At 49.7% G+C, this 21,602-nt stretch overlaps 10 protein-coding genes across 10 annotated transcripts; 4 read left to right on the plus strand and 6 right to left on the minus strand.

Annotated features, from left to right (window-relative positions):
* Nucleotides 1-1,117: 1,117 nt before the first annotated feature.
* On the plus strand, nucleotides 1,118-2,005 carry A1O9_12396 (uncharacterized protein; the record flags this gene model as incomplete). Its single annotated transcript, XM_013398615.1, has 1 exon — nucleotides 1,118-2,005. The coding sequence occupies one exon, from the start codon at nucleotides 1,118-1,120 to the stop codon at nucleotides 2,003-2,005; it is 888 nt and encodes a 295-aa protein (XP_013254069.1).
* A 36-nt stretch (nucleotides 2,006-2,041) lies between these two features.
* On the minus strand, nucleotides 2,042-3,511 carry A1O9_12397 (uncharacterized protein; the record flags this gene model as incomplete). Its single annotated transcript, XM_013398616.1, has 1 exon — nucleotides 2,042-3,511. The coding sequence occupies one exon, from the start codon at nucleotides 3,509-3,511 to the stop codon at nucleotides 2,042-2,044; it is 1,470 nt and encodes a 489-aa protein (XP_013254070.1).
* A 2,604-nt stretch (nucleotides 3,512-6,115) lies between these two features.
* A1O9_12398 (uncharacterized protein) lies at nucleotides 6,116-8,422 on the minus strand (the record flags this gene model as incomplete). The annotated part of the gene is made up of 1 exon (XM_013398617.1): nucleotides 6,116-8,422. The coding sequence occupies one exon, from the start codon at nucleotides 8,420-8,422 to the stop codon at nucleotides 6,116-6,118; it is 2,307 nt and encodes a 768-aa protein (XP_013254071.1).
* A 629-nt stretch (nucleotides 8,423-9,051) lies between these two features.
* Nucleotides 9,052-9,327, plus strand: A1O9_12399 (uncharacterized protein; the record flags this gene model as incomplete). Its single annotated transcript, XM_013398618.1, has 1 exon — nucleotides 9,052-9,327. One exon carries the CDS (start codon nucleotides 9,052-9,054, stop codon nucleotides 9,325-9,327), a length of 276 nt encoding a protein of 91 aa, XP_013254072.1.
* A 985-nt stretch (nucleotides 9,328-10,312) lies between these two features.
* Nucleotides 10,313-11,121, plus strand: A1O9_12400 (uncharacterized protein; the record flags this gene model as incomplete). Its single annotated transcript, XM_013398619.1, has 2 exons — nucleotides 10,313-10,735; nucleotides 10,813-11,121. The coding sequence occupies 2 exons, from the start codon at nucleotides 10,313-10,315 to the stop codon at nucleotides 11,119-11,121; spliced, it is 732 nt and encodes a 243-aa protein (XP_013254073.1).
* Nucleotides 11,122-11,491: 370 nt separating this feature from the next.
* On the minus strand, nucleotides 11,492-12,407 carry A1O9_12401 (uncharacterized protein; the record flags this gene model as incomplete). Its single annotated transcript, XM_013398620.1, has 2 exons — nucleotides 11,492-12,037; nucleotides 12,099-12,407. 2 exons carry the CDS (start codon nucleotides 12,405-12,407, stop codon nucleotides 11,492-11,494), a joined length of 855 nt encoding a protein of 284 aa, XP_013254074.1.
* Nucleotides 12,408-13,091: 684 nt separating this feature from the next.
* A1O9_12402 (uncharacterized protein) lies at nucleotides 13,092-13,861 on the minus strand (the record flags this gene model as incomplete). Its single annotated transcript, XM_013398621.1, has 2 exons — nucleotides 13,092-13,478; nucleotides 13,529-13,861. 2 exons carry the CDS (start codon nucleotides 13,859-13,861, stop codon nucleotides 13,092-13,094), a joined length of 720 nt encoding a protein of 239 aa, XP_013254075.1.
* A 1,220-nt stretch (nucleotides 13,862-15,081) lies between these two features.
* Nucleotides 15,082-17,074, plus strand: A1O9_12403 (uncharacterized protein; the record flags this gene model as incomplete). The annotated part of the gene is made up of 2 exons (XM_013398622.1): nucleotides 15,082-15,347; nucleotides 15,472-17,074. The coding sequence occupies 2 exons, from the start codon at nucleotides 15,082-15,084 to the stop codon at nucleotides 17,072-17,074; spliced, it is 1,869 nt and encodes a 622-aa protein (XP_013254076.1).
* Nucleotides 17,075-18,019: 945 nt separating this feature from the next.
* On the minus strand, nucleotides 18,020-19,583 carry A1O9_12404 (uncharacterized protein; the record flags this gene model as incomplete). Its single annotated transcript, XM_013398623.1, has 2 exons — nucleotides 18,020-19,357; nucleotides 19,494-19,583. 2 exons carry the CDS (start codon nucleotides 19,581-19,583, stop codon nucleotides 18,020-18,022), a joined length of 1,428 nt encoding a protein of 475 aa, XP_013254077.1.
* A 369-nt stretch (nucleotides 19,584-19,952) lies between these two features.
* A1O9_12405 (uncharacterized protein) lies at nucleotides 19,953-21,231 on the minus strand (the record flags this gene model as incomplete). Its single annotated transcript, XM_013398624.1, has 2 exons — nucleotides 19,953-21,095; nucleotides 21,154-21,231. 2 exons carry the CDS (start codon nucleotides 21,229-21,231, stop codon nucleotides 19,953-19,955), a joined length of 1,221 nt encoding a protein of 406 aa, XP_013254078.1.
* Nucleotides 21,232-21,602: the final 371 nt, after the last annotated feature.

Consider the following 21,602-nt stretch of genomic DNA (forward strand, 5'->3'; position numbering starts at 1 on the left):
CTAATCGCCTACGCTAAACAATGCTTTGATCGAAGTTTTAAATCTCAAGTTCAGGATTGTGGTATGTATGATTGATTAGTTTTGTCTTGGAAGTCAAGTGGGAAGCTTCGAGACTAGGCCGAGGCTTGACGGGGGAAGACAAACATGAAAATTACTGCTTCTGCCTACTATACTATACCTAAGTAAAACGTAAGTAAAGGCAATCAGGTCGGATATGAAGGCAGGTTCTGTCACTGCTGATAACCATATGGGTTACTACGCGGTTGTTCACTGAGATTTTACGCTTCGTGCATGTAAAGTTTTGTGCAAACATGAAGACGCAGGTGTAGACGGCGGTGTTCCGTTTCTACTCGATCGAGGACATCTTCCAGGCTTCCCTGGTCGGCCCGAACCAGTATTCCAGCATAGATCAGATTCAATAGATGAGGTAGGAATGTAGTTTGATTCAGATTGGAGTTGTTTGCAAACTAGCCTTACAATCTCGGCTCAACGTGTCCTGAAGTTCCTAAATAGGAGGGATGGAGGGCCTTCACTGAACAAGTGAAGGCATCGATATGCCCAACTGCAACGGAGGATGGGTTCATCTCTCGACGATCGCAGACATTAGAGTGATGTGCACAATTGGCGTCGCCTGGATAGAAGCAGAATTATTGTAGAATAGGTGGACCTGGTCCACCATTGCCTAAGCTTAACTTATCATGGTTAAGACGTACTCGAAGCATGTGGACAAATCGGATAAAATTTGATACTTCCGCGTAAGATACGTAACTATCATTACGCCATTCATTCAGTCATTAAAAGAACCAGCCTGTCCACTCACGATCGGCAGCACCACCTCATCCGGTAAGCGTACTAATTAATTCTACCAACCGGTAGATACATTTTTAAAATCACGTGTAGTATTTTACCAGATCGTACCGAGGACAATAGTGTCCAAATCTATGGTTCCTTCCACGAGCTAAGAGCGGCAAGTATCTTAGCGGGGCTAAACCCCACCTTTCATCATGAAGTGAACCACAAAGAAGTAGTCACTTTGACTTCTCTTCCCTAATGACTCAACACATACAGCTTTAATCGATAGTTTGAATATACCTCGGCGTTTTTAAGTCGTAATAAAATGCCACTACCTAGGCAAAGACCGACCTATTTTCTTCCGCCAAATTTTCTCAACCCACCAGGGCCTGCTAGCCCAATCAGGCTGGGACAGTTGATATCTAACCCATCAGCTCCCACCACTCCCATCACTCGGTCAGGACCTCTAGATCCTAAGGATTTTGATCTTGAAGTCCATTCCATGCCGATGAAGACATTTCGGCATGAGAACCAGTCACAATCATTATCTGAAGGCGGCGTCTTCATTCGTGCCGTCCAAGGGATCGTCGCGAAGCTGAACCTGAATATAAGTCGTGAAGCATATCAGAACGCTCTGGAACAAATTGACCATCTGGTCGCTGAGTTCATTGAACTCAGTGAGGAGGATGAGTATGTGGAGAAGAGCTTAGCTCAGAAGCATATTCAGGATTTCATCACAAAGGGGCTCTTTAAGAAGCGTGTCTTTATGGTGACAGGTATTAAGATTGCTTATCCTGGAGAAGGAGACTCTATTTCCGCTGAGAAGGGCTCGAAGAAGACTGCAGAAGGGGGGGGGGACATGTCAGCTGTTGGTACCGGATCTCCGCTCGAGGGAGGTGGGAATTTCAAAACTTCCGCATCGACTAAGCGATCGCTGTCTTTCATACCCGATCATCCCTTTATATACGCTTATAGATTGCGAGAATGCTTTTACGGTGGCCGTAGCAAGGAAACTACGAAGGGAGCGTTACTAAGCCGGGACACTGTCTCAGGCCATGAGCCAGAGGCCTTAGAGTTCGATTTTCAAGGTGTCGGATCCGAAGATGTTACATTGGAAGATATGGGCCCAGATGGGACTGCGTATATACTGCTGCAAGCAGCTGATGATCTTGATGGCACTCAGTGTGACCTTGTCGTTCCAAAATGTACATAGTGGTCTTATAATATGCAAAATCCCATGAAGAATGTCTCAAAGGCTATCTAAAATGCCCGATATAGCAGAACAGATCCTGACGTGTCTTTGATCAGTATTCTCGTCAAATAACTTTGCAGGGGTTATGCAATGAAAACCTTCGTTCACGATCGTCATTGCTTGGAGAACCTTTCTCATCTGATCGGAATGATTGAGCCTCTTTTGATCAGCAACCGTTTCAGTTTTCTTCGCCGTCGGTTGCCTAACATACTCGAGAATGAGTGCGGCCACGCCAGCAGCTATTGGTGAGGCAATTGATGATCCACTTTGGACAGAAGTCGCACCCACACCGTCACTAGAGGGCCACGCAGCAGCCACAGCTTCGCCAAGTATGCTGAGAGTTCGATCAGCCATCGCCGGGGGATTGAACTTTGAGGGCTTATTAGATGCATCTGTAGAATTTATGCATATAACCTGTCGCAGAGATGCAGGGAAAAGGATCGGATTCCGCGGGTTTGCCCCCGAGTTTCCGCCCGCAGCAAATATAATGACACCTCGGTGGAATGCATTCCTTATGGCAGCCTTGATCTCTACCACTTCCTCGGAGTATCCCCATGAGATGGAAATGATGTCGACCTTCCAGCCTAAAGCTGCATAATCAATTGCCTTTCCAGGAAAACAAATCAGTCGCCACACAAGATTGACAATATGGAAACTTACCTTAGCAATCAATCCCTTGCTATCACTCAGCTCTTTTGGAACACCTGTGCGAAATACCTTTGCAACAAATATCTCAGCTTTGGGGGCCACTCTGAAGAATGAATGTGCAACGTGAGTGCCGTGTCCGTGCTCGTCTTTATCTGCTGGTTGGTCTAGTATCCAGCTCTTACATCGAATTTGACCGTTTTCTCGGAATTCCTTCAGAAGCGGGTGAGACCCGTCGATTCCAGTATCTATTATGGCAACTCTAACTCGATTACGCCCATCCTTGTAGCGCTCGTGAGCAACACGATGGACATCTGTCGTTAGACGCTCGAACCATTTTTCCGCCTCACGGCTACCTTTATCGTCAGTAGAGTTGACTAAATCGGGACAATGCAAAACTCGCCTATCAGTGGCCAGCTCAGCCGTGACTTTAGTAGTACTAAAGATCGATGAAATATTATCCGGTCCTGTCACGATATTCTCCTCTTTTGCAGCGGCATAGGAGACCATTCTCTCGATTTCTGAACTCACGAGGCGAAAATTCACATCATCTCCTCCAGAATATTTACACATCTCAATATGTGTCGCATGTAGATAGAGACGGCGTTCATTTGGGAGTCCCAAAAACGCCGATTCCTGTGTAACTATTAAGTCACTCATATGTTTAAGCCGAATTGATTCGCAAAAGCTTGTAATCTCAATTTTTTGGCAGTATGCCAGGAACGATTCCCGCAGCATCGAAGCTTCCTCGGAATCTTTCATCATAATCTTGAGCAAGCCATCTGCGCTACTGCTTCTGAATATCGAAAGAATAGACGTCATAACTTTTGCTGACTTAGCAGCGTCAGTCCCTCGGTGGGGAGTTGCAAGGAATACGATGCCACAGGTTCGTTGAACTACCTCTCCCTCATATGACTTCCTGAATGTCCAGGATTGGTTGAGTGCCTAGCAATATTAGATGTGTAATCACACCATAACAACCACCTTACGTACTGAAATTAAGATAAGACCACCAAGGCCATGACAAATAAAGATTAGAGGCCGTTTTTTTAGCTATCGTAGGTTAGCGAAGACCAAAGGTGACCACTTGTGCCAGTACTTCACTGTCTTCACTACGTTGCATTATATGCTGCAACAGATTTTTGGCAATATCTTGAGTCGAGCTGCGTGATATGGAGAAGAGTTCTGAGTTATAGCCAAACGATAAAATGCGCGCGGTGGGTACATAGGCAGGTAAGAGATCGCGTAACCATAAGACTCCGTTTCCGTGAGTCCATGACTGGAGTTGGTCACCTCGAAGGCCGTGAATGGCAACAATACTACACGGTGAAGACGTCAGGCAAGTTGGTTGAGTAGGATAGGAACTTGCTTACTCGATGTTGCAGATATCGTAGGGAGGGTCAGCTAGTACGGCGAGCCCGAATCTATCAATCTTAAGAACGGCGGTGTCTTCGGAAGACATCTTACAGATAGTCTATAAATTAGGAGACGAGGATGGATGGATGAACGACTAGGTTACATTCTTAGTACTTAGCTACTCATTTATCCGCTAGCATCATAAACACCGACATGCCGCTCTTAGCTCGTAGAAGGAACCATAGGTTTGAATAGTATTGTCCTCGGTACGATCTGGTAAAATACTACACGTGATTCTAAAAATGTATCTACCGATTGGTAGAATTAATTAGTACGCTTACCGGATGAGGTGGTGCTGCCGATCGTGAGTGGAGCAATGATGGGACTCACATGATTTATATATGTCTAAACTTAACGATACTGAAGCGGCAAGATTAATTCGGCCTTATAGCTGTGGTCTAATTATACCTTCTAGAGGATTGTTATTACAGCGTAATTTACTCTAAGTCCGTCCTCGGCTGTTAGTTATGTTCGTCAAAATACCTAATATAGAGGCTCTCGTAGTACTCAGGCCATATTTCACGACGAAGGGCATTTCAACACACCGAAACGTGGATTCCCAATAACTACTTTCGTAAGAAGATTTCAAAAGCTTATCCTATAGTGTCTAAAGCAGCGTTACACTCTTGAAAGAGGATTACGTGTCAGTAGCTAAAGGCGGCAGAACATTACGATGGCACGTGAAGGTTGCAGGTTAGCCTTACGTGGCCGGCAGACGTGATTGTGGCGCGTGCTGTTTACTGTATTGATACCTATTATAATACTCGGGTTCGACCTCGCTGTTCCACGATCTAGCTCGAAGCAACTAGCAAGGGTCTTGAGGACGAGAGTACGGCAACACCGACCGTAAACCATGATGATAGAAGAATCAATAATCGGTCATCAGATAAACAAACGGTTATTTTATATATATATGTATTATCTTTAGCTTACAAAGTAGCACTATTAGCGGCTGTACGAAGTCTGAGCCGGTTTAGCTGATTTCCGTACCCTTCCAGAGATAAGGGTCTAGACACATCAAATCTTGTATGAACAACATAGATAGGTGACCATAGCACAGAGCATCTCAAACATCCATAGATCTTATTATTACCAACAGCAGTACTGGGTGGTGCGCCAGCCGTGGTGGCAGTCGAAGTACCGTGGATATATTTCACTATGCGGGTTACTTCACCAGGCCGGGATGTCGATTAGCCTCAACGTGTGAGCTTCTAAAGCGTAGTACTTCCCTTATTGGATGCAGAGAATACATTTCAAATGACTCAATTATCTTTCCCTCATACCACGGCATTTCTAAGCCTTAGGTTGAAGTCTCAGATCATTGGCCCTTGCCGGGGTTTGAAGCTTAACTGTAAGTGGTAAGACTAGGCTGCAGCGGATGCAAGTGACATGGGTTTTCACAGATTCTCTGTTTACCCAGGGTGACGGCAATTCTACACATTACTGTATGTGCTAAGAGGTAGCGTCATGTATTAGAAAGCTATCCAACGCCGGCTCACATAATTGGGAAGGAATGGCAACGGGTCAGGTCCAAACCGTCCCTTCACTCTCTTGGGAGTTAACGAGACCATCCTTAAGGAATCGATCGATACATTGCCCTGCCTCGCGAGCGGCTCGGTGTATGGTGATCAACACTTGCCAAGCAAAAACAATGCATGTCCTGAGAGAGGTCTGGAGCGGCTCGAACTAGTCATAAGCCCTCGTCAAGCACACATGGGATGGCGTCTGCATTGCCTCCTTTCGTGCATGCCCCTTTTGACCTTCTCTAGGAACTGAAAGTCTCATGTGTGAGCATAAAGTACTCTAGTCAAGCTAGACTCCGTCTCTGGTAATGGCTCTGGTGTCTCCGTAAGAGAGGGAGGACAGATTCATTGCAATCTGGCCCAGGGGTCTGCTTGGGTTGACTGCAGCAATCTGACGTGGAGGCAGCTGGTAGTCACCACCACACCATGATATGATCAGTGACCTGCTAGGGTCAAGGCCCTGGTGAACACCGTTCATCAAATTGGCTCACTTGACCTTACCCATTATGGTATCCATTCCTCTTTCAGTGTATGTACTTGCGGCAGCCTGTTTTACAGCAGTGATCGTCGCACGATCCCAGTCATCACGGGTCTTCAATACTCCCTCAACCCACGAAAGTTGAAGATCCCAAAACTCGTTCTTGAAACGTTGAAAGACGCCAACCACTTCAACCTTGTCAACCTCAAGGAGCTGGACAGTGAAGTTGACAGCTTTCCACTTGGGTTTAATAGTCTCGTTAAACGCATCAGGATACTTTTCAAAGAATGCGAATGCTGCAAGAACGTCATCCCTAAACTTAGCAGGAAATGGTTCACCTCGCCTAAATTTGACACCTTTATTCGTCCGTATTGCTGTCAAATATTGGATCAAAAGACCGTCAGAGAGTTCTTCAATCATAATGTCCAAAAGGGAGGGGTGGAGAACAGCATTATAATCCGAGATGTAGTCGTCGAAAGTAGTGGTAACCCGTTGGATTGCAGATTGCTCATACCACTTTCCTGGCACAAAAAGTTCCGTCAAGATGGTTCGGAAGTCGACCCTAAAGACCAATAGGACGAAGCGATTAATGCAATGTGTGGCCAGATCGACATATCCATCCCGAAGAGCATCCAATTCTGTGGTTCCATTCGTAGACATATATTTGGCAGATGGGGGTGTTGATAGCTTGAGGAAGTCTTCTTTGAAGCGTGTCAGATACCCTTTCTGTGCAGTGGGATCGTCTATAATATCTCCAGCTGCATCATCGACACAGGCAATTTGATCATTTGCAATTGCCAGGAGCGAGTCTTGGAGTGGTTGTAATGTTTCCAGTTGTTCTGGCGAAGGATTCTTGTAACGATCGACTTCTTCATCGATGACTGTCTCCCACTGCTGCTGTCTTGATTTGAGGGCACTGAACATGGCACTCATAACGCCTTCAACGACATCTTCTCGTTCAGACTCCCCTGCTGCCATAGCCTGCTCGTGTAACATTCGCCACATATCACCCAGCGTTTTAGTTCTGAAGTGTCCGTCTGGATCTTGCTCGATCGCTTCCGTTGATCGGGAAGTAAAGTTCTTTCTATCTGTGACATACATTCGGTCAATCCAAGAATTGAGAGCCTTCGTGATGAGATTTCTGTAGTCTCGAATCAGATCTCCTTCCCGTGAATCCAAGACATGTGGTTTCAGCTGAGACTGCGAATAGTCGAGTTTCTTCATTTTCTTGTAGTATACTTCCACATAGTGAACAATAGCAAGCATCATCGGTGACCGAATATTTTCATCATCCACGAATGAAATGAGAAAATCATGCATGAGTTTGTGATAGATGTTCACGTAGGTGTTGTAGATCTTCCACTTTTTCGGAAAGAGGCTCTGCATGCCTTGCTTAGAGACAAACAGGTCATTGAAGTACCATTTGGTGTGCTTGTCCAGATGATCTGGATCGGCCTGAAATTGTTGTCTCGTCTCCTCAAACTTCGCTTGGGCAACAGCTTCAATAGCTTGGAGGAACTTTTCTTTGTAACCACGAATGGTTTTGGGTCCAATAGTGAACGAGGTAAACTTGCTTACTAGATCCTGATGATCCTTCTGTGCATCTTGTAGAGCACGAACTCGATCATCGTTCTTCTCCTCAGATGCGATGACAATGGCAAGACGAACGATCATACCGTTGTTGTCCCTCTGCACCAGCTCGATAAGATTCATGCAAACCTGGCCGATATGATCATCGAACATATCAATGATGCCATCTAGTTGCTGAAACCAATCAAGGAGGGTCTGCTCTAGACTGGCATCCTTGCCTCTCCTTATCTGGTCCAAGGCTTCATCGCGAAAGTCACGTAGGCGAGTCAATCGCATGTGTGCCTCGAGTAGATTAGGCTGATTTTCCAGATCAGCCTCATCATCTTCCAAGAGTCTCTGCACAAGGGAGCAGTCCTTCTCGAAGGTGTCCAGGCCGGCCTGCATTGCTCTTGTTGCCTCAAAGTTCCGGTGTACTCGTGCGAGGTAGTCAAGTTGAGGGAAGTTCTTTCTGATGGCCTGTGCCTGCTCGCAAAGATCATGAATGCTCTTCATCTCTTCCTTGATCTGTCCGACCAGCTTTTGTCCTTCGGATAGGGTCGACATGCCATTCTGAGTGTTGTCGAGATGCTCTTTCAATCCTTCTCGTAATCTTGCATCCACATCGCCTTTCTTGCGGTTGATCTCGGCTTTCAAGCTGATTACTTTTTCCAAGTCCTCTGGGGTGCGTAAGACGTCCTGAATTCGAGGCATGCCAACGCTGCCATTGGCGGTTGCGTTGGGCGCCATGCCGTTGAAACGGGTTCAGATGCTCCGACTCCGGTGAGGTAGGATAGGAGCGTCTAGAAGGATGGAATTGCCGGTTTTCTAATGGGCCAATGCATCGGAGCGACTGCAGGATAGAATAGGGTTTGAATAGTCAAGGAAGCAGGAGTGTTGGGAGGGATGTGAAAGCGTTGTTTGCAAGGTAACAACGCAAACAGTGTGCAAGTCGCGGGATTGGAGTTGTCACTATCCTACGCTGCCTGATGTAAATCTTGGGGCTTATGATGGGTTTCGTCCCTGAGCTTCAGGGGCCGATGGACTTCCCCAGGGCCGATGTCGAATCTCCAGGGGCTGTTCTTGGCTTCGCAGGCGCGGCGTACCGCCTATCGCTCTGTCCCGAAAGGCCCATGTGACATTGAGATTACGTGACAGGCCACAGCCTTGCCCAGCAACGTCTAGAGTTTGCGCCGTAGAGAGCTGATCGGGTGCAGCATATGCACCAAAGTGCAGTATCGTTTTTGTAACCATTGGCAACTGCATGAAATCCAAAGAGCTGTTCTAATTCAATTTCACAAGCCATCGTTCATCCAAAAGTAGCCTCTTCGCGTTTCAACCATCTTGCCCGCCAGCGTCTTCAGCCAGCTACCGCTACCATGTCGTACTTCCGAATCACCCTCATTAGATCCTCCATCGGACTCCCGAGTAAATCAGCCAATGTCCTGAAAGCGCTAGGCCTGCGCAAGCGCATGGCCACTGTCTTTCACCCTGTCACTCCCTCCGTTGCAGGTCAGATTATGAGAGTGAAAGAGCTGGTTGCAGTGAGAGAAGTCGACAAGGCCTTGACAAGGCAAGAAGTCCACCAGGAAAGAGTACCCGATGCTGGATTTTACGTCGAGTCCAGAGCCAGAGATCAGAAGGAGACTTTCTGAACCGAATTTGCAACCAAAGGAATCCACCAAGTTGGAAACCCCTGACTGCGCAGCTTGAAGCTGGCTGCAATTGTCGAGCAACGTCTGAATGCAGCTCACGCGCAAGCAGCTCGTCAATCGGGGCCTTAGGTTAACTGGACTGGAGCACAAGCACAAGCACAAATTATGGACCTCCATCGATCCGGACACAATCCATTCGGAGAGGAGGCTGACATGGCCGTCTCTTCCCGCGTTCAAACAGAGTTACGACAGACATTGGCCAGCACTAATTCTCGCTCGATTTGACCTTCTACCGAATTACCAGGTTTAGCCGATGCTACCTAGCGAATCACTCCTTTGGAAATTAATCGATGAAGCCCGTTCGTATTAATGGGACTTGCTATTGGCACATGGGGTGCGTTTGAGTGCCGGGCGCGTGACACGATTTGAAATGGGCACAACGTATCTCTTCGTCTGATGCCGCCACGACACATGGGGACACGGCCGGCGAGACGACCGGGACTGGCAAGGCGAAGGGAGAAGGTGTAACATGCATTGAGAGTGATGGACGAAGAACTCGTGTGAGACCAGGAATGATAGAACACACTTAAACACGCGGAATGTGAAAGGGGCTTGAAGGTTAGGGAAATACCCCGTGTATTATTATTTGAATACACTATATAACTTGCAATACAATTTTAACTCCGTTCCGTTTACGTTTGTATTGTGACGACTACAAGCAATGGGATAAACAAATTAATGGTAAAGGATGTATCAGTAGAGACGATATCAGCAAAATAGATGTACTCCAGTTGAGCCAATAAGTGACCTCCAAATATTGATTTCTGGGACGTTGCGTCTAAACTGTCGTCATATCTCTGTGAACTATACGAGCACATTTTCCCGTACTCCATTCTCGGTACCTATACTTCCTTTACCATTCCTAAGCTAAGAAGCAAATCCGGGTCTATTGAGTACTCAAGGTTATATGAATATCTAACATACGATGGAAGTAACCCGGCTCCTCTCCCGCACCACCACAGCCACCAGCCGGGCATCAAGCAGCGCGCGATGCCTGCGACAGCACCATCGCAACTACAGCCACCGCTCCCTCTCCCTCATCTCTTCTCCCACCTCTCAATTGCCGATACTCTACAATTCCCGCCCCACCCTGCACCGGCCACAGCAGCAACAGCAGCGAAGCTTCTCCCTCAGCCACCATCGCGCTAAAGGCCTACAACCCGACAGCGCAGACCCATCCCCACCGCAGACAGAGCCCAACGCAAGCGGCTCAAGCCACTCCCCAGCAGCGGCTCAACTCTCCGAGTCCGAGTACCACGAGATCGCGGACGAGTACCTGGACCGGCTGGTGTACGCAGCGGAGGAGCTGAGTGAGAGCTCGGAAAGCGGGATTGATGTCGAGTATTCGGTACGTTGCGTTACGTTGCGTATTGAATCATCCTATCCTACCTCTAGTATGTGTTTACTAACCAATACATTGACCAGGCCGGCGTCCTCACCATCATACACCCGATGCAAGGCAGCTACGTGGTGAACAAGCAGCCGCCGAACAAGCAGATCTGGCTGTCGTCGCCGGTGTCCGGGCCGAAGCGCTACGACTGGGTGGTTGCGGGGGATGCGGGCCAGCATGAGAAGGAGGGGTCTGTGATGGCCGACGATGCTGAAGCTGCGGGCGACGATGGTGCTGGGGGCAGGTGGGTCTATCTTCGTGACGGCTCGAGCTTGTCGGAGTTGTTGCGGAGAGAGATTGGTGTTGTTATTAGTACCGATAGGGGCGAAGGGGGAGATACGTAGGGAGGCAAGTTAGAGGTATTCGAAATGCAGTTCGGTGCACAAGGTCAAAGGGAAGGGGCGGTCGAGCCGCCTTCACGGGAAAGTAAGACATGGAGCAGGAAGACAGAAATCCATATTGACAAGCACCCTGCAAGCGTGTATGGGTACAATAGGTGGATTTGTTCATTATAAACCAGGGATATTACCATCTCAACTGCCACTGTCTAGCAACAAAGAGTATTCTGGGGAGAAAATACAAGCTCGAAAGTGTAACAAGACAAGACAATGCTTTTCCCTTGCCAACAACCATCCCTCGCTAATCGAATGAGTCGCCCTTCAAAGCTGATACAGTCTAAGACCAACGGAGCGCCTCATCCACAACGTCTCTTCTTCACCTTCTCTTCTTCGAGCCGCCAGACTTAGGTGTGCCAGCTGCAGGCCGGGAGGGTGTTTGGGCCTGTTGAGGTGGAGGGGGGGCGGTACCGCCTGTGGTTGGGATTCCTGATGCTCCGCCCATTCTCCTGCTCATGATCTGTCTAGATATAAAGGAGATACCGATCATCATCAACCAGCTGGGCGTGCTACCGAAACCCCACATGACGTACCCGAAAGGTATCAGGAGGTTGAATTGCGCCAGCCAGCCGTCAAACGGGTGCACTGCTCCCTCATATTCTGCGAAGTCTAGGTACCGTGACTTGCTGGCCGATGGGATGGAGATTATATCGGCTGTAGTGACAGATGACAGGTTGAGTGGAACAATATGGAGAGGAACCTTAGCTTGTGGCTCAGATTTTTTGGGGACGCTGAAGTGGTATATCGATGGGAGGGCGGTTCCCCATGCAGTGCACACGACCTCTTCCTTTTCACAATCGAGAATGCCCAGATGTAGAGGTTTTGATGAGGCTGCTTGCAAGGGGACGAGCAGAGGAACAGACAACTGAACGCACAATGTTGGTCAGACTTTGAAAAATTGATAGACGGGAGAGGGGCCGACTTACATTCCAAGTCGCATCAGCGTGTCCACATCGACCGTAGCAACTCTTATTTCCACCAGTCACGTAGATCATCCATTCCTCCTCAGTGTCAAGCTTTGGAGAGAGCTTGCGCTGCCAATTTCGGATATTGATACGCTCAACTCTTTGGTCGGCGACAACGGCGGCACCAGCTTCAACGGGCCCACTGTTGGGTATGTAGCTCTTAGCTTTATCAAGCCATCCTGCCGCCTTTTCCATCAAAGGCACTTGCTCTGCGCCTACCACTAGGCATGGTAGGAAAGGGATGAGATGGAGCAGTGATAAGACATGCATGATGAACGCTGGTATCCTCAAACAACGCACAAGCGATCAATACGTCGGTGACAGCCGAGATATGAAGAGGCCGCACAGCAAAGATGCACGGGGCGAAAGAGATGCAAATGTCGGGATGGAGAGATTGAGTCAATAATGGAGAAGAGAATAATGATGCTAAAGGATACGTCTACCCAAGAGACTTTAGCGAGAATGGGAATGGGAAGGAACGGGGGGTTGGTGTTCAACCCATGGACGGCGCCTTCTACTTTCACGCTTGACCTTGAACCTTCAAGTTTCCTACCTTCCCAAGATGCGTATGGCGTCATTCAGGCTCAACTTTAACCGAAGTTGGGCCTCTCAGGCCACGAGAATTGCCACCATTATTATTAGTGGTGGGGAAGGAGCAACGGGGGCACCCACGGGGACGGTGCAGGCGGGCTGCTGCCCCATGGTCTCTTCATTCTCGACACCCTGGCAACCACGTGGAGTGGAGTTGGCTAGACGAACTCATCTATGTACCCGTATGTACGAGTTCATTCCTAGATATGTGCGCCTGCCATCACCTATCGTAGATACCTCCCTATGTAGCTATGTATTGTGCACCATCTTTAGAATCGTCCTCACACTCCCACACGCCGAAGCAATCAATTGAATGAAATGTTCACCATATTGCCGCTATCTATCAAATCAGGGAAAATAGCCTCACTGTCCAGACATTCGCTTGATCAAATCCCTGATATCCCCAACCTTGACTTCAAATGACCAGTTATCCTTGTCTTGGGAATACAACTCCCACAGCTTGCTTGCAATAAGTTTAGCATTCATCTCCGGGTCACCGTCACTGATAATGCCTCCGATGTTGACACTGGCCACATGTATCCCTTTGGGGCCAGCAATCTGACTGAAACTGCCAGCGAAATTGGTCTGCGCCGCTTTCTGCATCGAAAGCGAGAAGAAGTCGCTAATGGGATATTCATAGATACCGCTGTTGCCGAATAAAAAAGATGGTCTGGTGCCTGGCTCTTGGGCAACGGAATTAAGGTGAGGTAGTGCCCATGTTGCGGCAACATACATCCCAATATTCATGCTCTACATTCTGGTCAGACGGTTGATTCACTAAGTTCACAACTTCATCATACCTTGAAGTCCTCCAGCATAAACTGCGGGCTTGCGTCTCCAATTCTGCTCGGTTGAACCCTGGCAGCGTTGTAGTATACCACTTCTGGGATGCCCATCTCAGTTTCAACTCTCTGGAGAGTGTTCTTCAACGCGACATGATCCCCGACATCGACTTTGAAGGCCTGGACCTTGACAAGCGGAGATGTAACTTGAACAGTCGCGACATCGCTCTCAAGGCGCTGGGAGTTTCGTGAAAGTAATGCAATGTCAAAGCCTTTTGACGCAAATTCCAACGCGGTAGCCAGTCCAAGTCCTGGACCGGCGCCTAGAATGACGAGCAGTTTATAGGCCATGTTTGTAGGCTGTTGAGATGCTCCGATCTCTCGGGTCAAGCGGTATGTTAGACACGGGGCTCTTGCTGAATATATATACCGGCCGCAATTTCCAGTTTCCATAGCCGACGGGCGGTGCTTGACAGTCTTTGCGTCATGCAGAGGCAAATCGGATACTTTGACTGAAATCCGTAAAGGCCACCTTGAACTTGGTCAGCATCCTTGTTTCATATGGCTTCTCCGCGGTCACATCCATAATAGCATAACTAACCAGGATAGTCAGCTTAGGCCACCTCGACTAGCTAGAGTCCGTACTCTCCCCTTATAATAGGGTGAGATAATTAGTCATTGACCTCGTCCATCCTCATCAAGGGAACGGTGCGTCTGTGAAGAGACCTGGTTCCCACCAAAGCATAAAGAAGTTGCCATCACCCGGTGAAGCAGCTCGATCTCTCTCGCACGCGCGCATATGGATCAAAGTACAAGGCACAAAGTTGGATAAGTAATACTTTAGGTAATGTGGCATAAGAGTGCGCAAGTGCTACTGCTACGGTAGTAAGCCGCATGAGGCTGCCCGGTAAGGCTCCCCAAGTCGAATACTCAATCGAACAATGCTTTGCTTGGCGCAAAGTCTGGATAGAGCTCTCCTTGGCGTCTCTTGGCAGACTCGGGCCTCATGATTCGTCTCTCCACAACCTCACAACCTCGGGCTAAGCTAAGGGAAAGGTGAGGACCCCTCAACACCATCAGCCAACCAAACTTCACTCAGTGGCCAACAGTCTTCCTTGCAGAGCCCAAGTCAAACTGTGCGAGTCAGTGCTAAGCGTGCGCTCGTTCCGTCCCAAGGCTGAACTGCATCAATCACCCCGCAAACATAAGGTGAGAGTCAAGATCTCCTGACTGCTCTGCCATTCCAGAGCACATTTTTCGTTACCTAGGCCCATGGGTATTCGGACATCTAAGCCTCAGTGCGTGGACGCTATCATCGAACTCAAATCATAGTTATAAAGGGAAGGGAACTTGGAGACTTTGAATAATCCCTAGGTATTTATTCCATTTACAAGTACTTTCGTTTGAGGTGAATCGAGCTCTTCAACATATCAGGTACGGCAAGTCTCTTCGTATTTCTTTCGTCTCGTTTCCGAGAGGATTGCCACATCTAGATTTCATCATCCACATTGTTGAACACCATACCAGGTAGTGGTCCCTTCAACTACGAAAGACCACGCAACCTTGCAACCATGGCCAGCCCAGAACTGAAATGGACGCACCCAGAGAAACGCGAGCTCCTCGGCGGCGACCTACTCGCACAGACACTGTCGCAGCTCGGGGTAGAGGTCTCTTTTGGTATCCACGGCGGACACCTCGACGCCTTCTTGATTGGCTGCAACCTCGCGGGCATCAAATTGATCGATACCAGACATGAGACAACCGCCGTTCAAGCGGCCGAAGGCTATGCCAAGGTCTCTGGGAAGGTCGGCTGTGCCTTTGTGACTGCTAATAGTGGGTATGTGGTATCTGTCTATTTATCTATCCAGTCACTTTATACTCACCTTTAGTATCCCCCCTTCCCATTCCTCGTCAATCAAGAGCCTTTATATCGGTCTCTGACATTCTTAATCTCGTCCTAGATTCTGCAATTCCATACCAGGCCTAGCAACCGCATTCGCAGACCGCTCGCCAGTGTTCGTAGTGACATCCTCGCCACCACTGCGCGACGCTGAGACGAACTGTCTACAAGGTTTTCACGACCAGGTGGTGCTAGCAAAGCCATTGACCAAGTTCGCACACCGGGTGACCAATGTGGAGGAGATCCCACGGATCACCGCGTACGCGTTCAAGACTGCCATGTCCGGCATTCCAGGGCCAGTCGTGGTCGACTTCCCTATCGATGTGCTATTCCATCCGCCTCGGATGAGCGCCATCGCGTATGGATCCGTCATGCGGGCTCCCGCCGCGGCGCCGGGCCCAGATCCTGCGAGTGTAGATGAACTGGTCCAGCTGTGGAAGGCTGCGGCCAGACCAGTCATTATATCTGGGACGGGGGCCGCGAGGACGACAACGAGAGGCGATGGCGCCACTACCAAAAGCCCTCTGCTCGACCTCGCCAATGCGACCAGCACTCCGGTCTTCTACTCGCAGAAATACGCACCGGCGCTCCCACACTCGCATCCCCTGCGTGGCGGCCCGGCCGGAAGCCTGGCAATGCTACCATACATAGGCAAACAGCAGCCCGACCTAGTCCTCCTCCTAGGCGCTCGGACGGGGTTCCTCCTCGGCGGCCGCTCCGGCGCTATCATTCCCGCGAGCAGCAGCGGGTGCAAGCTCGTCCAAGTGGACATTGACGGGGCCGAGATCGGGAAATCCCAACCCGTGGATCTCGGCATCGTGTCGGACGCAAACAACTTCATCAGCGCACTACTCACCAAGCTTCAAGCCTCCTCGGACGGAGAAGGCGCAGGAATCGGCAAACACGAGTCCTGGATCCAAGACATATCCGACCTGAAAAGCACGCCCTCGCCACACGCCTCGGACCCGGAGAAGAACGCCAGCGACGGGCGCCTGCACCCATACCATACGATCCGCGCAATCTACTCCTCCATCCCTGCAGGCTCGATCATCATCCTCGACGGCGGCGAAGCGTCCGTGTGGGCATCCGAGAGCATGGAGCTCGCGCGGCCGTCCGCAGGCATCGTGAGCACGGGGTACCTGGGCTTCCTGGGCAACGGATGGGGCTACAGCCTGGGGGCGGCGGTGGCGGCAGGGCCCGACACGCTGGTGCTCAACGTCCACGGCGACGGCTCCGCCGGCTTCCACATCCAGGAGCTCGACACGTACGCGCGGCACAACCTCAACATCGTGACAGTCATCATGAACAACTACGTGTGGGGCATGAGCATCGCCGGCCAGGACATCATCTACGGGAGCGAAGACCCCGCGCGCATGGTGTCGAGCCTCTCGGAGGCGACACACTACGAGGTCGTCGCACAGGGGTTCGGCTGTCAAGGCGCGATCGCGAGCGAGAGCATCGACGAGGTGAAGACCAAGGTCAAGGAGTTGGTGGCCGCCAAGGGCCCGGGCCTGCTGAATGCCGTTATCTCGAAGAGTCCGGTCACGATGGTCACGAAGGCGATGGTCGGCAAGACGGACGACAAGAACGTCATTGTCGTGCCGTATTATGATAACGTGCCTAGGCCGTATTATCGGACGGATGAGCTGAAGAATGGGCATTAGGTTAACGCGTTGCAGCGAAGGTCGAATCGGAGGAAATCGAGACTGAAGGTGGTCGAATCAAAGTCATCTTTGCTGTGCCTTCACGCGGCGAAACAGAACAGGGGGATGCGAGCCTTGCGCACGCCCCAGGTCTTGCGGAAGTGGTACGTTGGCCCAAAAAAGGAACGGAATGCATCTTGCACTTCGATAGCAGTAGCGTATATTATATGCATGCATGCCATGTGGCAAAAGGTACAAAATGGCGATTGGTGGATTCTATTGTTGACAATGTCTACCAACTCAGTAGTTACTTATTTATAGGCAGTCAGTTCATCTTTCTCCAACAGCAAGTCTAGATGTATTTACCATACCCAGGTGGGAGCGGGGAACAAGTGTTCATCAGTGGCATTTTTCTGTTGACATCCTCAACCCATTGCTCCCCGGCCTCCCTATCTTGTATCATTCGAACGGTGAAAGTAAGTAGTGTTACAGTAAGGTAGAATATTGTGACATAGACAAGTGCTCGATTGCAACGACACTTTGCCCGAGACCAGACAAGAACCCAACTTCTGAGGGGGGGGAGTATGTACTAGGTACCAGGCGAGAATAATGTCGCCGAGGCTGCAGATGAATTGTGCTTCGCGCTTCGCCCACCTGCTCTGTCTTTGCTGCAGAGGATATATCTGAGTCGCTGCTTTTGACTAGGTCGGCTGTTCGCTTCTCTAATGAATCTGGTTTTTGGGCGAAGTGTTTAGTGTAAGAGTATTTTGTAATATATGCAGGGGTTTGTCGAAACTTTAGGGCAACTCGGTAGCTGAACTAGTAGCCACTGTCAATTTTTGTCAACTATTCGGTCTTGGACTGGTCCAGTTAAGATGCTCAAGAGGTCATGAGCGAGTACTCAGAATTTCATTCGTCGTTGGGCTCCTTTGGCTTCAACATTGGTGAGGTAGACTGGTGTTTTCCCTACCGGAAAATTTTACTGTTTCTTTCACGACGGGCAGCTTCCAATTCATCCTGCCTCTGAATCTCCCACTTCTCCTGTTGTTCATTTTTGATGTTTGATTTTGAAGCGTTTGCCTTCTTGGTCTTCAAATAGGTCGATGTCAAAGGATTGTCACTCAAACTTTTCTTGACTCTGTCAACCCCTTTGTCAATAATACTCCGGTTCGATGTGACCGGGGCGGAAGACTCTTGACCAGGAATTACCACCTTCATAGACCCGTAAGTCGGGCGAGCCGGGCCTTTAGACGGTGCTGTAGCCTTTACAATAGGACGGAGCCCTGCCCACGATCGAAAGACGGCAGATTGAAACAGGGCCATCTGGCCATAATTAAATGCACCATTGACCAAAAAGAATAAATGCAAAGACGCGGGCTGCCAAATCATGATCAGAAATGAAAGTAGAGGTAAGCCGGTTTTCATGAATGTGGCAAGCTTATTGTCTGGCTGGCTTTTGACAGCTCTTGACATGTTGAAATAGGTGAGGGTGGAGATCATGAGGGGGAGGACATATGTCGGATCAGTTGTCGATATGTTGCTCAGCCAAAGCCAGTGCTCGGTTTCAAAGGCAGGTACAGGCAAATTCCCCGCTGCACTCAAAACTCGAAAGGCAGCAAACTGAAAAGGAAGTTGGATCATAATAGGAAGAAACATCTTCCCGAAGCTGAGCCCAAATTCTTTGCGCAGAGCGCCAATCTCGCGTTGGACTTCCATAGCGCCAATTCGATCGCCTGAGGCTAGCGCGGCCTTGCTCCTCTCCTGCAGCGGCGCAAGGACGGGTTGCATCTCCCTCATTTTTTGGGATTGTTCATTTGCTACAAAAGAGGGGCGTACAACTGCCAGACGGAAGAGAAGCCCCAGGACAATGATAGAATTTGCCCAGGAGAGGCCCGCGGTGAGGTGGAGGTGCTCCAATGCCCATTCCATCATCGAGGAAGGACCCCATCCAAAATCCAAGGCGCAGACTTCTTTCAGGTAGCCAATTCGTTCAGGGATTGACGCCAGATCAGGTATATCGGCCAGTTGCTCAGCAGGAGAAGGGGCATTATGGGGGTTTACGATGGCATTTTCGAGCTTTTGGAGGGCTTCAGGGGTGTGCTCATTGGCGAGATGTGGGTGTACACTCGAGGGATCAGGCGCGGTCGATGTGTCATGAGAGGCCTTGACGGTTCGTACAGTGTCTGTAGTTGTGGAAGAGGCAACCTGTGTTGTGTCTGCACCTGTGATGTTCGCATGAGGCTTTAAGAAATCATCGGAGGTGGATTTTGAGCCCCAGCCAAACAGAGATAGAGAGCGGGATTGCTGTGTGAGGTATGTATTTCCTGCTTTGATACTCCGCGTTGATCTAGAGAAAGACAGGGGTGTGGAGCGTGTATTGAGTGAGTACTAGACATGGTCAATCATCTTAATTGCAGGGCAAGCATATCCAGTCACTTACATGGCGCAGGCTAGGTTTGCCCAGGTACATTCGGTGCCTGCCGTTACCAACGTCCCGAAATGAACATCTAAGTCCTTGGGATAGCGACATAGTGGGCGTAGGTGGAAGACAACGGTTCTGCACAGATCGGCGGAAGCTTGCGAGGTGAGTGCCAGTAAGACTCGGATGAGGTACCAGATAGTCCGTGAAAATGGAAAAAGCAATTGCTAGCATTGATCTTTGGAGCTAGAGGCGCTAGTGCAGAAGCTAGTGAGGCTAATCAGTAAACTCCTGTATGAGGCACCTAAGCCGAGGACCACCGGTTTCTCAGCAGTCTTCGAGTGCTGTCTGCACGTATGATGTTTTACTCGTACGCTCACAAGCTATCTATGCTGAAGAATTGTATTGTTTCAATTCCAGCGCCATGTCCATGCAAGTCGAAATCTCGAGTCGTGTATTGCAGAAGCCTTTGGAATCACCTCACAGGTATTTCTGCACCACTGCACCTCCCCTTTTGAACTCGGCAATATCACCCAATGCTTGGGATTTGTCCTCGTATTCAGTTGTGGGAAAGGTTGTCTGCAACACAAAATCCCTTCCTCCAGGTTCTGCTCGTTGTACAAAGTCGTAGACATCACCGATGGTCTGGGTTGTGTTGAAGCGCGAGGTCAACCTAGTTCCAGATCCTAGGCTGATGCGGAGTGTCACTGTTGGTTTGGATTCATCCACCTCAGTGCTTGGAGGGGCACTCGAAGGCGTCGCACTTGGCGGGACCGATGGTTCTGAAGTGAATGCACCTGGCATGGAAGGCATTCCGGGTGTAGGGCTACCCAAGCGCTGACCTGAACCGTCGAATGGCCGGAACTTCTTCTTGGGTTTGACATACTTCTCTTCGTGTTGTTTAATCTCGACATCGACCTCTTGACCAGGTTGGACATTCATGATATTCAACGGGGCTCGACCTTGCCTTATGAGGTTGAGAATTTCGGAATTTCGAGGATCGTCAAAACGATATAAATCCCCATCATCGATGCTGAAGCCATCTTGCCAGAAGTGCAGGACTCTGTCCACACGGTCTGCTCTACCTCTGGGCTGTGGGGCGGCTGCAACCTCGCGCGATGGTTCATCATCACCCCCAAGGGTTCGTGCCGAGCCAGTGAAGTGGGATTGTCGGGCAGGTGCTTCTTTGGGAGGTGGACCACGCTTCTGAGCCTTTTCAAGGATTCTCTTTTTGAGATCATCTGGGTTCTGCACGGCCAGTCCTGACTTTTCACCGCCAGTGAACAAGTCATGTTTGTCGTCATCGTCCGAATCATCGGCATTTCCGGCGGCTGAGTTGAAGTCGCCTAATGTAGCGAATTTCTTCTGAGAAGAGCTCTGTTTCGGTTGGGAAGGGCCGGAAGAGGAAGCAACTGGGACGGAAGGGCTGTCTGAGGAAGACTCGCCCAGTCTCCGACCAGCGCCATAGGTGGAATGTGGTTGGGCAGGAGGAGCATTTTCGGAATCTTCTTCTTCATAATCTGAATCATCAGCCGCGTCTTCGGTGTGGTCTTCTTGGGCCTGGTAGTAGTTGGCAATAGCGAGGTCAAGATTCCAGCCGCTGGCAGCGAGGACTTGACGGGCCTATTGTTAACTTAGTCAGTTCTGAGTTGTTGCACACGTGAAGCAGCACGTGACTTACAAAGCGCTCGCTGGAACCTGCAACTGCAACGAATTGTGCGACCAGAGTATCGTGATCGTGATCTTGGGAGTCGGCCATGGTGGGCAGAAGGGAATGAGAGCAGAAAGTGGAAGGTAAGGCGGGTTGAGAGAGAGGCAGAACGAGGAAGGTTAGGCGGATCAGAAGAGATAGAGGTATCTCAGATCGTCGGTAACAGATATGTGAAGTGAGTGATGAGTAAAAGTGGTGGTGGTGACTGAACAAGACGTCGCAATCACAGTAAGTATCGTGAATCGTGATGGAGCGGGCACCAGCGAAGGGAGAATGAAGGAAGAGGCAAGGCAACTCTCGTACGTCACTTGCTGAACCATGATTTGCTGGGTGGGGAGCTGTGCCTGGGACTTTATTAGTGAGAGGCTGTTAGTAGCTACTAGTTCCTGTTATTTGAGTGGGGCTGCACCCAGATTGCT

Source organism: Exophiala aquamarina (assembly GCF_000709125.1).
Source record: "Exophiala aquamarina CBS 119918 chromosome Unknown aczIA-supercont1.23, whole genome shotgun sequence".
Taxonomy (NCBI): Eukaryota; Fungi; Ascomycota; class Eurotiomycetes; order Chaetothyriales; family Herpotrichiellaceae; genus Exophiala; species Exophiala aquamarina.